At 38.5% G+C, this 15,181-nt stretch overlaps 1 protein-coding gene across 1 annotated transcript in view; it reads right to left on the reverse strand.

Moving 5' to 3' along the window:
- Positions 1-599: 599 nt before the first annotated feature.
- The window catches only part of LOC134664635 (membrane alanyl aminopeptidase-like), a 36,341-nt gene continuing 21,759 nt past the window's right edge, over positions 600-15,181 (reverse strand). The window contains exons 9-13 of the mRNA XM_063521371.1: positions 13,491-13,679; positions 5,425-5,603; positions 4,651-4,782; positions 4,098-4,182; positions 600-733 (exon numbers count right to left, since the gene is read on the reverse strand). Coding sequence (XP_063377441.1) covers positions 617-733; positions 4,098-4,182; positions 4,651-4,782; positions 5,425-5,603; positions 13,491-13,679 — 702 coding nt within the window. The 3' untranslated portion in view covers positions 600-616. The remainder of the gene's footprint in view (positions 734-4,097; positions 4,183-4,650; positions 4,783-5,424; positions 5,604-13,490; positions 13,680-15,181) is intronic.

Consider the following 15,181-nt stretch of genomic DNA (forward strand, 5'->3'; position numbering starts at 1 on the left):
AATGGCTCTAAACTGAAATAATCAAAACTTACACGAAATCGTAGCGAAACTGGCGCTCATTCTATGTTAAAATGTATGAACATAAACAACAACAAAAATCATCGTGAAATAGGACCCTTATTTGGGGCATTCCACAAAAAGGTCTAATGACAACCACCTTAACCTGCAGATATCTGATTGTATTGTAGGTATACCATTGAAGTCAAGTTATATAACGTTATCATGCCAAATATCGGCTTCTTAGCTTTATCAGAAGTGTGTTACGTACCTGACACTTTTCTGCAAAGCCCCATCTGCATTTAGGGTCACTTGAAAACGTAATTCAACACTCAACAGCGCTTGAATTAACACAGTTACGAACTTATATAGTTCGTAGGTTTCTAATAGAGCCCGACGGCTAATCCTATTGTCTATTGTTAAGTAAAACCGCTCGCGCCACCTGCATAAAAAGTACAGTACTTCGGTTACTGAGTGCAGGCGAGTCAAACGCTACAGAACCAGTCTAAAATGTGTCATCGAGATGCGTAACAAAGGCGCGTTATCGGAGAGCGGACCTACACTGGTTTTTTATATATGGTTATTTATACTTAGGTTATCGAACCTTAACACTTAATAATTAAAATAGAGTAGTTACTAGATAAGTTAATATCAAGCATACTATTGAAGTGTGAACTGATGTACTTGAGTCCGGGTTGTCTTTGTCCAATGCCTGGGCTGTAGGGTTTGATGTTGGCTGAAATAAATATAATTTAGTATAAAACATGCATACGTTTATGGCAAAAATTTAATTTTTGGTACAAGCTTTTTATTTGACCGACTTTTCTTTCCACAGACAACTAATACTCATCGAGACAATGTTAAAAACTCCAAACACAATTAGGTTGCGTTGTTTTATCACAGAGTTTCTACGGCTACGTACCTCCTGTCTCCATCATCAGATCAGCTCGATGGTACCATAATATTGCATTGTCACTTGGCTTAAGTATATATGTATGCAAATTTTCAGCTGCATTGTTAGTCGGGAAGTATATCAAATTTAACTTGCAAGATTTGATCCTTACAAACATAGTAGGTACATCCGTACATACATACATACATACATACATACATTGCAAGTTAATAAACAGCAACTGCAATAATGTGTACAATAAGTTAATAAGCCATAACATAAAGTTGCTATACTTGCTACATTTGATTCAAAACAGTTTCGGTAACTAGCGTTTTACGTTTTAACGTCATTGTGATGCGGTTAATCTTCGAATTTTTGATATTGTTATTGATCGTACAATGCAATGAAATTCATCGATGATGAGATTGCCAATTCCGTTATGTGCATTTTTTCGATATTCTGTTTTTTGCAGATTCGACTTTAAAATTGAATTCCGCATCTAATCCAAAAATCAGTAAACGCAAATTTTACTTGGATCAGGTTTTAACAAAACACATTTGTGATTTTAGCCCTAAAAATAACTACACATGTGCTTCTAAACACATACGGGTTTTGGTAACCAAATAAAATCGAAGAAATTGATAACCATTGATGCACATATGTGGATTTAGTATCGAGTGACAGTTGCTTAGTGTGCCTATGAACTTCGGTCAGAAAACATCATTTCGAAAAGTTTTTATGGTTTTTGGTATCCACAACAAAATATTTTAGCCGGAATGTTTTCATAAAGTGTTGATATTGTGAACTACCTGTTTATCGCTTATATGATCGGTAAGTTTTCCTTATTTATAGCAAACTACTTTGCAACACAGTAAGTGGGTAGCTTCACTTAGTTTTAACGTAGGTACTTAACAGCATTGGTAAATTATAATAAAATAAAGTCAATTTAACTTAGCTATTTCCTATTATAAAAATATATGTTTGTGCAGTTTATAGGTGCCTACTTCTGTTCTATTTGGTCTATTAAATCTAGTTACCTATCAAAATACATTGAATACCACAATTCGTTTTCTATGTTTTTAATTTATTCGAAAGTATAGCAAGTAAATATATAAAACTGAATAAATTGTTATTTTTATTATTCGATTATATATTAACGTATTATGGCATGTTTGTTGACAGATTGATCAAAAGTAAACTTAATCGGAAGGTTGGAGAAATGTCTAAAAGAGGCAAACATTGGCGATCTAAATTGTTGATTGATCTTAGCACAGGACAAATAAGTAGCCATGAACCTGACCCAACTTTTTCTTCTGACATATTCATACCTGACACAACAATTCATGTTATTACAATGGACGTACAAGGCGTGTTATTGTGCCCCAGGCTAAAAGTATCTGTCCAATATTATAAGCAAAAACTCCAACTTCATAATTTCAGTATCTACTGCAATAACAATAAAGAAGTACAATTATATGTATGGCATGAAGGTAATGGCGAAGTAACTGCAAATGAATTTACCTCATGTCTGATTCATTTTCTCAAATCGAAAATTCCCGAGGGCTTTAAAAAAATTATCCTTATATCAGACGGATGCTCGTACCAGAATAGAAACAGAGTCCTATCATCCGCTCTATTAAATTTGTCATCAGAAACAAACGTCGAGCTTGAACAACTGATCCTTGAAAAAGGTCATACAATGATGGAGGTGGACAGCGTGCACTCGACATTAGAGGGTCTTTTTAAGGCTCCTATGTATACGGCTAATGATTACATCAATATAATGAGACATGCACGCCCTGCCAAACCTTATACCGTGCATCATTTAGATTATAACTTTTTTCAAGATTATGAGAAAATATGCGAATTTCCTTCAATCAGGCCCGGGAAAAAAAAAGGTGATCCGGTAGTGACCGATATAAGGGGCCTCCGTTACAAAAATGGAAACATTGATTACAAGTTGCGACATCCAGAAGAATGGAAACCTCTACCTCAACGTCAACGCATAAACAGTAATGCACTTACGAATTTATACGACTCACCACGAAAAATTGACAAGTCAAAGTTTGATAGCTTGCAATCTTTGAAAAAATACATGCATAGAGATCACCATTATTTTTATGATAGTCTTCATCACGACTGACATATTGATATCATTTGTCAACAACAAGTCTGATTAGTTATATACCTAAGGAATCAAATACAGGACCCCTATTCGACAAGCGACGTTTGACGTATCGTGTTGATCTCCCGTTGATGTGGGAAAAATCATAAGTTCTCGAATACGTACAATGTCAAAATTTGACATTAACAATCCACAGTTAGGGTGACAAGCAAACCAGACCAAACCACCCTTGGTTTAGAGTTGAGTTTTGGTTGTACCAAATGATATTATCCACCGTTGATGGAATCAACACTCAGTATGCGATATAATCAACTGTTGATTTGACGTGGATGCGAAATCTGACAGTTGTACATGTCGAATTTGGCCCCTGATTACATTTTTTATATCTCTTAGTTGTCATAAAACTATGAGTTATTATTGTGACAAGAATTTACAAGATAATTAAAAAAAATTAAGAAACTAAATAAAACTTTTTTAGTTACGTTTATTTCGATGATTACGTTCTTATTTTTATAAGAAAATGTATACTTTGTTAACAATTTTGCTGAAGTATGTTCAAGCGAATTAGATATTTTTTTTAAGTATTTAGTAGGTAGGTGCATACAGTATTTTTGTTTGATGCTAAAATGTTCCTTCTGATAATTTCATTTCTCTGTAATACAAGTGATTGTTCTCAGATATTATTGTGTTTTTATTTATAGACACATAACTTACTGTGAAAAAATCTTAAATGAATATGAATTAAAATCCCTATGTGCATGGCTTACACATACGTGTTTAGTAAGCTCAAAACTAATACCCGTATGTGCACAAAATTGATAAAAAAATAAATATCTTCATCTGTAGTGATTTAATCCCCATTTTTTCTTAAACAACATATTTCTTGTTATTTTTGACAGTCTTTGGACGTAGATTTAAGTCACGTTTTTGCCCAACTATTTAATAAATCGATTTTTTGTCTCTCCTGAAAAGTTGCTAAAATGCACATAGCGGAATTGGCAATCTCACCGACGGAATATGACCTTCTTTCAATAGACTCCTAGCAGAGCTCGCAATCAAAAACAGTTTATATCATATACTTACTAAGGTAGATGTGATGTTGAGTACGAGATTCGCTATAGGTTTTATTCCAGGAGGCAGTCTATATATAAGACGCTGTTCATTTTCTCTGGAATTAAAATGATCACGATTACTTAATACAAATTTTAGGAATAAAATGAATTCGGAATTAATTTTTAATTTACGTATTATTAGCATGATTTAACTTCATGTATTTCGTTATACCAATAAATAATTATATTCCCCATATCTTCATAAAAAAAAAACAAATAAGAAATTCCTTCTTAGTCACTTAATCACAGCATATACCGCTGTAAGCAGACTAACTGGAGCAAACGATAGAAACACCTTTATGACTCGAATAGCTGCCTATGTTAGCGAAACTAGAGTTAGACCAAGAAAAGTATGCAGCGATTTTGATAGCATACGCAGTGCAAGTGTTATCTAAGACGTTTAACACTTGCACTGCGTTTGCTATCAAAATCGTTGAAGACTTTTCTTAGTCTAACTCTACCTGATTGATCTATAGACATTTTTATAGGTTTCAAGAAAAAACTAATCACAAAAATGAACTCACGCCAAATGTCTTGCAACAGTTCTATCTTCGTTCTCGAAACTAGTCAGATTGTCAGTTCTGAGCTGGTAAGCCACATCCCCGCTCTCACGCAGAACTGCGTAGTAGCAGGCTTGACGGGAGTCAGGGTCTAGTCTGAAAAATTACACAGATAAAATTAGAAGGCAAATTCGAGCTTGATTCTTCGATTTACTTTTCGATCTTGAACTTGAGATTTCGACTGCAATTGGATATATTTTGAATTGACATACTTATTTAATCACGTAAACTAATAAGTTTCCAGTGCATATCGCTTGTACAAGAGATCTAGAAGACGCTCTGACGTTATTCTGTCCGCCCAACGCGTGGCCTTATGGCGTGGCGATGAACGTATGATCCTCCCTAATCTTCCTTGTTATATTTTAGATATTTTAGACAAGTCCATATTTAGACGCGTAAAGAAAGATCGAGAAAACAAGGGTCCGCATTAATCTGACCTTTGTTTTGAAGTTTATGCCTCCGTTCTCTCATATTATCTCGAGTTGTTTCACCGCTGTTTCGAACATGGGGACTTTTGAGCACTCTTGGTCGCAGTCGCCATCGTCGTTTATTTGACATTCGATATACACAATCATGTTTACCACTTCAAGATCGTGCATACAACTCATTGGTTCTCTGCATTTTCATCATCATCATCATCATACTGTCCTAACCGGATTCGACTTTCTGCATTTTACCAGAACAATGAACAAACATCAACTTCGTCTTGCTTCTATAAGACGACTACACTAGTCTCACCTGTGTCGTCTGCCTTTCGTCTGATAGTACAGGTTCAGAACGCGATTAACGCACGACTCGTGCTGCAAGGCGCACGCGAAATTGATGATGTTGCTGCGGAAGAGCCGAGTCTTTGGCTGCTGCTCCAAGTCTTGGATCAGGCGCGCGTAGATCGCTGCCACGTGCTTACGCATGAATTGCTGAAAATTATTAATACATATATTTGTTGTTGTAAGGTGTCTACTAGTATTTCGGTAATTACTTAAGATAATTCTCTACCGTAAATAATGCCTATTTTAATGCCGACCACTTAACTCAGTCCTTGCCTGCGCGGTACGGGGGCGACGGGGTGAGACGACTAAGGGTGGCGGGGGGTGCGGGCGGCCGGGGTACACCCGCTCGCACCCCCCGCCACCCTTAGTCGTCCCACCCCGTCGCCCCAGGCGAGGACTGAGTTAAGTGGTCGGTCTATATCAAATAAACGCATATGTCTTAACCTACGTACCTGAAAACGTTGCAATTACTTAAAGCTAACCCTTATTAAACGTTATCTAGAGATTATAGGCTTCTAAGCTTTATCAAAAGTGTAAAAAATAGGTCCACTACTCGACACATTTTTGAAAGGCCTCTCATAAGTCTATTTCTAAAAACAAATCCCCGTGAAACCCATGATAAACTATAAACCCATGCGGCGCCGGTTCTCGTTCTGGTTCACGTAAGCATAAACAGAGACAGGTCACGGGGTGGAATTACCACGTTAAAGATCTCCATGAGCGGGCGCGTTTCAACTTTAAATGCTGGCTAATGAATGGTAAGCCGTCTTCCGGACCGTCATATGAACAGATGAGCAATAGTCGCAAACAATTTAAGAACAAATTGAAGTGGTGTCAGGATAACGAGGATAGGATTAAACTGGACATTTTAGCAACACATAAAAAAAAAATTTTTTGCAATATTCTGGGGTGCGGTTAAAAAGCTAAATCCGAAAACTAATTTGCCTAATAGTATAGAAAACTGTCAAAATTCTTTGGAAATTGCCAATTTATTTGCTCAACATTTAAAACCGACCCATTGCCCACAGTATGTGATGCGCACCACACTGCAGACCAACCTCATGGGAGCTCTGATTTGACATTCACCCCTGAACAGATCCTGAAGACCGTAAGATCAATGAAACGTGGTAAATCACCGGGTTTTGATGGTCTCAGTGTGGAGCACATTATTTACGCGGGGGACGAAATATTTAACGTACTTTCTGTATTTTTTAATCTTTGCATTAAATATAGCTACCTGCCCAGTGACTTAATGCGTACTGTTGTGACGCCGGTGCCTAAAAACAAGACGGGTGACTTATCCAGCCTTAAAAACTATAGGCCAATATCTCTTGGTACCGTCGTCGGTAAGATCTTGGAGAGATTGTTGCAACCCGAACTGATGAGGAATGTAAAAATAAGTGATGCACAATTTGGTTGTCGGCCCCAACTCTCGACAGATTCCGCCATATTTACACTTAAACACTGTGTAAATTATTATACCCAAAGAAGTACATCGGTGTACGCGTGCTTCCTAGATCTAAGCAGGGCTTTCGACCTGGTTAATTATAACCTACTGTGGAAGAAACTGCTTGGGTCTGGGGTAGCATCGGATGTCGTGAGGGTCTTGAGATTTTGGTACGAGAACCAATTAAATAACGTAAGATGGGGAGACGTGCTTTCTAACGATTATAGGTTAGAATGTGGCGTGCGCCAAGGTGGGCTAACCTCTCCGGACCTGTTCAACATCTATGTCAACAGCCTGATCGAGGAGCTGAGAAGTACCAGAATAGGCTGTCACATAGGTAATGTTTGCTTAAATAACCTTAGCTATGAAATTTGTTCCCCCCCGCGGGTTGAGGTAGACGGACATACATCACTCCGTGTTGTTAACTCGTTTTAAAATTTACAATGGCACCAAACACAGTGGAAAAACACATCCAAGAAACGCTCAAGCAAGTTAAAGTGTTGACAGAAAGAATCAGCGGCTTGGAACAACGAATTAGTGCACAAAATGATACAATTTTGCTACAAACAAAGCGAATTAGTGAGTTGACATCCATTGTAAAAGTTAACACTCCGTCTACCCCCACATCGCGGACATACAGTGAAGTTACAACGATTAGTGCGCAAGCGCCGGAGCCTAAAGCGCTGCAGCGCCCTGTGCGCCAAGCCCGTCTTAAAGCGGCCGCTTTATCAAGCGCTCAGCGCAAACTAAACAACGACGTCGCGCCCGCAGGCTCGCCGTTAGCGATGCCAGCCGCTGACTCGTCACCGAATACTCCCGACGAACAACAACTGACGCCCGGTGTGGCCACGAAAACACCGGAAAACATGAACCTTGACTCGGATGCAGAAACATATGCAACATCCGATATGGAAACAGCTCAGAAGGAAAAGAATGGCGCTAAATCCGAATGGAAAAAACATACTAACCGCAAAAAGAAAAGAACCCGATCAACGAGGACTGTCATAAAAGGCAATGGTTCTGTAGATCCAGATCTTAAAACTGTGGAGCAAATAAAACGTCTCCACGCATGTTTCTTTCGAGCCGATACTACTGCCGACAGTTTATTGCGATTCATGAAGAAGAAAAACCCTTCAGATGATTACATTGTTGATCAAATAAAACTGAAGCATAATCATTACGCGTCCTTCTCCATCGCAGTACCGTCTACAAAATATGACTACTTTATGAACTGCGAAATATGGCCGCCAGGTACTCAAATAAGCGAGTGGTTTCGTCACAGCTCCGGGCGAACGACGCGTTCGCCGAGTAATGCCGCCAACTTCGTGGCCACAACGTAAAATGCAAGATACGTCACTGCGCGCTAATGTTTCGATTCCGCAGCGCAAATACGTAAATACAAATACTTCGAGTAGCAATGTTATAAAAATAATGCACCAAAATGTGCAATGCATAAAAAACAAATTACCTACATTAACTTGCAGTGTAAAAAATACAAACCCCGAACTTATAGTATGTTCAGAGACTTGGTTGAAAAACAATGAAATACCGTGTGTGCGCCTTGACGGTTACTCGCTGGCCGATAGTTTTTGCCGTAAAAAGCGCCTACATGGCGGAGTGATAACTTTTGTCCGAGACGACGTACCTTTTAAACGCGTAGACATATCTTCGTTCACACAGGAATTTCATTGTGATTGTACTGCGGTTTTATTGACCTCATGTAATATTTTAGTCATAGGGTTATACAGAACCAATAATGGTGACTTTGATATATTTTTACGAATTATAAATAGTATTCTGACGTTTGTGACAAAGAAATATTGTAACATATTATTAGTGGGTGACTGGAATCTCGACGCGCTGGCACCATGTTCTAGGTATAAAAGACTTTGTGATGTTCTAAATTGTTTCCGATTACGTAACATTATAGATTTCCCCACTCGCATCTGCGGTGGGTCGAGCTCGTCCATAGACGCCGCCGCGACCTCGCTCGCCCCCGGCACGGTGTCCGCCGCCTCCCTCACCACTGGCATCGGCGACCACCTCGCGCAACTGGTAACTTGTTATGTACCAAATTTCGTTAGTAAAACTCCCTACTTAACTATTCGAACAAGAATTATAAACAACGAAACTAAGAGACTATTCCGTCAGTCACTCGAATACCATGATTGGAACAAGCTAATTCACAAAGGTTCCATGGATTTGAATGGCAAAATAACTAAAGTAATTTCAACAATCTTTAACAAATACGACACACATTTTCCGATGAAGATTAAAAAAGTTAAACCGAAAAACAATCAATGTAGGTGGCTTACACGTGAAATTGCAAATTGTCAACAAGAAATAATAGGGTACTGTGAGTTGTTGAAAAATTACCCACATGAAACCTTATTAAAAGAATGCATCAAAAATCACAAAATTTAATTTCAAAATCTTGTCATCAACACCAAAAAAGAAGTAATGTCAACTAGATTACAAAAAAGCAAAAATATTAAAAAAGAGGTTTGGACAATAATTAAGGAAGAGTCTAATAAGTTAACTCATAACTATAAACGTATTCAACTTAAAAATGAATTGGGCCCTATAGACGAAAAAGAAGTACCCGATACGTTTAACCAATATTTTCTAGGCGTCGGACAGCAATTTTCAGCATTATATCCGCCGAATGAAAATAGCGCATTAAAATACATGGGTGATGAAACAAGTTGCCGTTACGAATTACCACACATTAGCCCTACCTTGATTATTAATACGATCAGAACAAAACTATCCAATAAAAATAGCCCTGACCTGTTTGGGATTACCGGGAGTCTGATCGCAGAATACTGGGAACCTTTGTTACCAGTTATATGTTGCCTAATACAAGAAATGTTTTCGTCTGGCCACTATCCCGAAATACTAAAAAGATCAAGGGTATGTCCTATATATAAAGGTTCAGGTGATGCGCGTTTGCCTAATAACTACCGCCCAATTACGATAGTGCCGACAATTTCTAAAATTATCGAGTCGATATTAGCATCTTCTATAACTCGCTATCTTGAGAATAATTCCATTCTTTCGCCCCAACAATACGCCTACAGGAAGGAGCAATCTACAACCTCGGCCTCTCTGCAGCTAGTCAATAAGGTGGTGGCGTCTATGAATGAGGGATTAAAAGTGGCCGGATTACTGTGTGATCTATCGAAAGCTTTCGATTCAGTTAACCATAGCCTACTTAAAATTAAACTAGACATGCTGGGCATAAAAAACAAAGCATACAATCTGCTATCTACATTTTTAGAGGGTAGGTCGCAAGTCGTAGAGGTACAAAGTCCAAATGAAAAATTTAGGTCTTCACCGGCTTGTGTCACCGTAGGAGTGCCCCAAGGCTCAGCCCTGGGAAATGTTCTCTTCCTAATTTTTGTCAACGACTTGCCTAGAGCTGTCACAGAAGGCCAAATAATACAATTTGCCGATGACACAAGTGTCGTGGTGACTGGCAAGACATACATTGAACTTGAGTTTAAGCTAAATCTAGTCATTGAACAGTTGCAAGCTTGGTTTAACTCAAACGGTCTCAAATTGAACACTGAGAAAACAAAATGCATCCTCTTCAGTGGTCGCACCGTCAACTACCCACAACTGACTTTGTGTGGAGACATCCAGGTTGTTAGGCTCGTAAGGTTCTTGGGTTTCCAACTTGATAACACGCTTTCATGGAAGCCTCACGTCGAGCTAGTATGCAACAAGTTGGCTACCTCTATATATGCACTGCGTGAGCTTAGCAGACTGGTGTCGCCAAAAACACTCCTGCAGGTGTATTATGCCTATATACATTCCATCATATCCTACGGCGTTATCCTTTGGGGTAACTCATCGGATAGTAAAAGAGTGCTAATTTTACAAAAAAAAGCTCTTCGTATCGTAGCGGGTGTTCCCAGAAATACGTCTTGCCGAGATTTGTTTAAATCAAAAATAATATTAACTGTATGCTCGATGTATATACACGATACAGTGATGAATGTGAAGCGAAACTTGAAAACATTCAAACGAGTCGATGAAGTCCACAATTATAACACACGAAACGCTCATCGCCTCACGAATATTCGTAAAAGGCTGGCGCTATGTACAAAAGATCCAAGGGTGATGGGACCATCTCTTTATGAAAAGTTACCTAAACGTGTGAAAGACATAGCCAGTGTGTCGGAATTTCAGTCCCAACTAAAGCAAATACTGCTAGGAAATACAATATATTATATGGATGAATTCATGAGACCTTAAACTATGTATTGTTTGTTAGAATATCCCGTATTTAATAATGTACTTTTGACGATCATAATATTAATTCTTATATATTAACATATTAATTTATAATGCAATGTAATATTATGAAATAAATAAATATCATATCAAATATCATATGCAGACGATATGGTGCTTCTCAGCCCCTCGATCCATGGTATCAGTGACCTACTAGCGATTTGTGAGCGTTATGCAGCCAATCATGGATTGGTGTATAATGTAAACAAATCTGACCTGCTAGTTTTTAGGTGTGGAAGGGGTCCGGACAGGGTCCCACGAGTGTTTTTGAATGGACAACCAGTTCGGGTTGCAACATCGGTCAAATATCTTGGTCATATTGTGACGGAGACCTTAAACGATGACGCAGATATCGAAAGAGAGAGAAGAGCTCTGTCCGTTCGTTGCAATATGCTGGCACGTAAATTCGGTCGTTGCTCAGACGAAGTAAAGATCACGTTATTTAAAGCATATTGCCAAAGCTTTTATACGTGCCAGTTATGGACTAGGTACACGAGGAGGGCGTACAGTAGCATCAGGGTACAATATAATGATGCATATCGTATCCTGATGCACAAGCCTAGATACTGTAGTGCATCAGACATGTTTGCGGCGGCCAGAGTACCTGACTTCTTCGCTATCCTCAGAGCCAGAGTAGCCTCCTTTTGGGAAGCTATTAGAAGCTCCAAAAACGAAATTTTGAGGACGATAAGTGAGAACCCAAATAGTCATGTTTTTAGGCACTGGCTATCTGTTCACCAGAGCAAGAACCGCAAAAAAATATTGAATTTTATTTTAATACTTATTATTAGAATTTTAGTTGAAGTTAAGCTAGTTTATAGTTAATTTTGTAAGATGTGTATGGGTTTTTTTAATGCCTGCAATAAAACATTTTATTATTTTATTATTATTATTTTGGTCCTTGGTTTTTCTCGGTATTCCAGGGAATACCGGTTTAATGAGATGCACGGGCCGAAGCCAAGTGCATATCATATAATAAAATTATTAACTACATGAATTTTGACCATTTTCGGCTTGGTTACAGCTTGGTCCTGGCACTCCTGGCGGTGGTAAGGTAACTGAAGAAGAAGGGAGCTGCAAGTCGTTCTGGAGAAACTTTCTGACTATGCGGCATGTGTTTAAAATGACTGCTTTTTGCATAAGTAAATATGAAGATGGTGATATCGATAGGGTTTTTATTGAGGTGTGTAATTGCTGTGGGATAACACCTGTAGTAGACAAAACAATGGGTACTATTGTTACGTTGGTTAACTTCCACATTCTAGCTATTTCATCTTTCAAATCGGTGTATTTGGTAAGTTTTTCAGCTATTGTATTTTGTACGTTGTGAGTGTTTGGAATTGCTACGTCAATTAAAAGGGCTGTTTTGTTTGTTTTGTCTACTACAGTGATATCTGGTCTATTGTAGTGTGTGGTTCGGTCTGTTAAGATAGCTCTGTCAAAATACATCTTGTAAGCATGGTTTTCTAAGACATTGTCAGGGGTGTATTTGTAGTAAGGAACGGCTGGTTGGGCTATCAAGTTATATTTTATCGCAAGTTTCTGGTGGTTATTATTATTATTATTTTGTGTCTCCTTTTGGATTTCACGGGCCTATAAATCCCGGTCTTTTGATAGGCTTGCGTGGGGATATAGATCCAACACGTAGAGGCCCCTTGGAGAGCTTTAATGTCACGTAGAACGCCTGCTGGAACCCGTTCACAGGCGCAACAATAGACACCCATGAACCGGTCGCAGCAGGCATTGGGACTATTGTAGAAAAAGTGAACAGTATTCCGGTCTATGGATTGATGTTTGGGTGGACAATGCGACTGGGCTATTCTAAAAGAGGTCCGGACACCTGCCATAACAATGTTAACACCGTCATCGAGGCAGGCGGTGACTCGCCGCTGACTATAGATGGGCCCCTGAAACTGCCGTCGCGAAGACGACCAGGAGCAACATCGGTGTGAGCGGCTCAGGGGTGTCGAGAGGTGTGCGCCGCTTTCTACCCAGTGACTGTTAACAGCCACTGTGCCAACTCGCGTCTTATGCATCTTTCACTTCCACCCCTGGAGCATATAGCTCTAGCGGCTCCTCTCGGGACGGCCAATGAAGGCAAGCCAGAGCTGAGAGTCCTGCGGGTCCCCTTGGGGTCCACTCCGACCGACGAAGACACGCCGGAGACGAAGACCCTGACCAACTCTCGGGAGCACTCGGGTCCGTGGGGTCGTTACTCCCCAACAGCTCGCCACAAGCTGCCCTGCGGGCTTATTATTATTATTATTATAAACATAATCAAACCGTACCCTCCACTCCTCATAAAGAGCTCTAGTAAAGTTGCAAGCAGCATCCTTCGTCTTCAGCAGCTCGAAGCCAGAAATCACCGACTCCCATACCACGTAGCTTTGTTCCTTCTCCAAGTAGCCTAATATGTGTGTCGCGAGCACGTAGCTTAGGTCTCCGGACGTGTAGAGAGCGAAGGCGTCGTTGACGATCTGAAACAAGTTAATTCACATATTGAAATCGGATACCGTTTCCCATAAAATTTCAACGGACGTTTAGATTCCCATCCGATCAGCTGTATAGGTATTAGGTGTATATTAAATCCAATCAATTAATTTAATAATTTAATTTATCTCTGCAACTAAGATATAAAGACGTGCGGTTGCCTACGGGAGACAGATTTGAACTAGTGTTATATCAATTACAAATTAAGTAGGTTACCTACTTAACCCTACCTATTCTAGCTTTATAATTTTTAAGAAGTTTTGTATCTAAAACTTCTACTTACTACCAAACTGTGACCAGAAATTGACCTAATGACCAGACAACTAGACATATGTAGATATAGACTAGACATAAAAATTCAAAATCGCTCTCCTTCTTGATTCGACTGGCAAATCATATTACTTTTTGGCAACCGGGTTTTTTAACCTAATTAAACCCCGCTGAATCCGAATTTGCCGGTTGCTCGATCGAAATCTTGACCGGAAGTGAGATATTTGACATTAAAGGTCCCTTTTTTTAGTTTTTCGTAAATAACTCTTAAACGGCGGCGCATAGCAAAAAATGTTCTATAACATAAGTAATCTGCATAAAATTGCCTACAAGAAAGATTCAGTACAATTTTTCGCTAGGATCAATATTCAAAGAGATATTAACGCGGGAAATTTAATTATAATCACTTCTAAGGTCCCTTGTTTTAGTTTTTCGTAAATAACTCATAAACGGTGGCCAATATCAAAAAATGTTGTTAAACGATAATAATCTTCACAAAATTTTGAACAAAACAGATTCAGTACACTTTTCGCAGGGATCAATATTTAAAAAGATAATAAAGAGGGAAAGTTCTAGTATAAGGAATTCTAAGTCTCCTTGTTTTTATTTATTCATTAATAATTTGAAAAGTATGACTCATACCGTATTGTATACCGTAAACCGGTTGATTGTGACACTCTCTAATCAAATAATATTGTAACATCTGTATACTGACATTGCATAATCTGACAATAAATGATTACTTACTTACTTACATAGCATTAAAAATCTTATACATAAATAATAAACATAAAATTTCCTACAAGAAATATGTAGAACACTTTTCGCTAAGATCAATATTTAAAAAGACAAAGCAGCGGGTAAGTTATAAATAATCAATTTTAAAGTCCCTGTTTAGTTTTTTGTAAGTAACTCGTAAACGGTGTCCCATAGCAAAATAGGTTTTCAAGAATAAATTATCTACATAAAATTTCCTCCAAAAAATATCTGGAACACTTTTCTCTATGATCAATATTTAAAGCGATATTAAAGGAAGAAAGTTAATAACAATCAGTTCACAGGTCACTTTTTTTTTAGTTTTTCGTAAATAACACGCAAACGGTGGCCCGTTGCAAAACAATATTATACATAAACATTAAACATTAAATTGTTCACAAAAAAGGTTCTGTACACTTTTTCGCTACGATCAATATTTAAAGAGGTATTAAAGGGGGTAAGT

The sequence above is a fragment of the Cydia fagiglandana genome, chromosome 5, assembly GCF_963556715.1.
Source record: "Cydia fagiglandana chromosome 5, ilCydFagi1.1, whole genome shotgun sequence".
Taxonomy (NCBI): domain Eukaryota; kingdom Metazoa; phylum Arthropoda; class Insecta; order Lepidoptera; family Tortricidae; genus Cydia; species Cydia fagiglandana.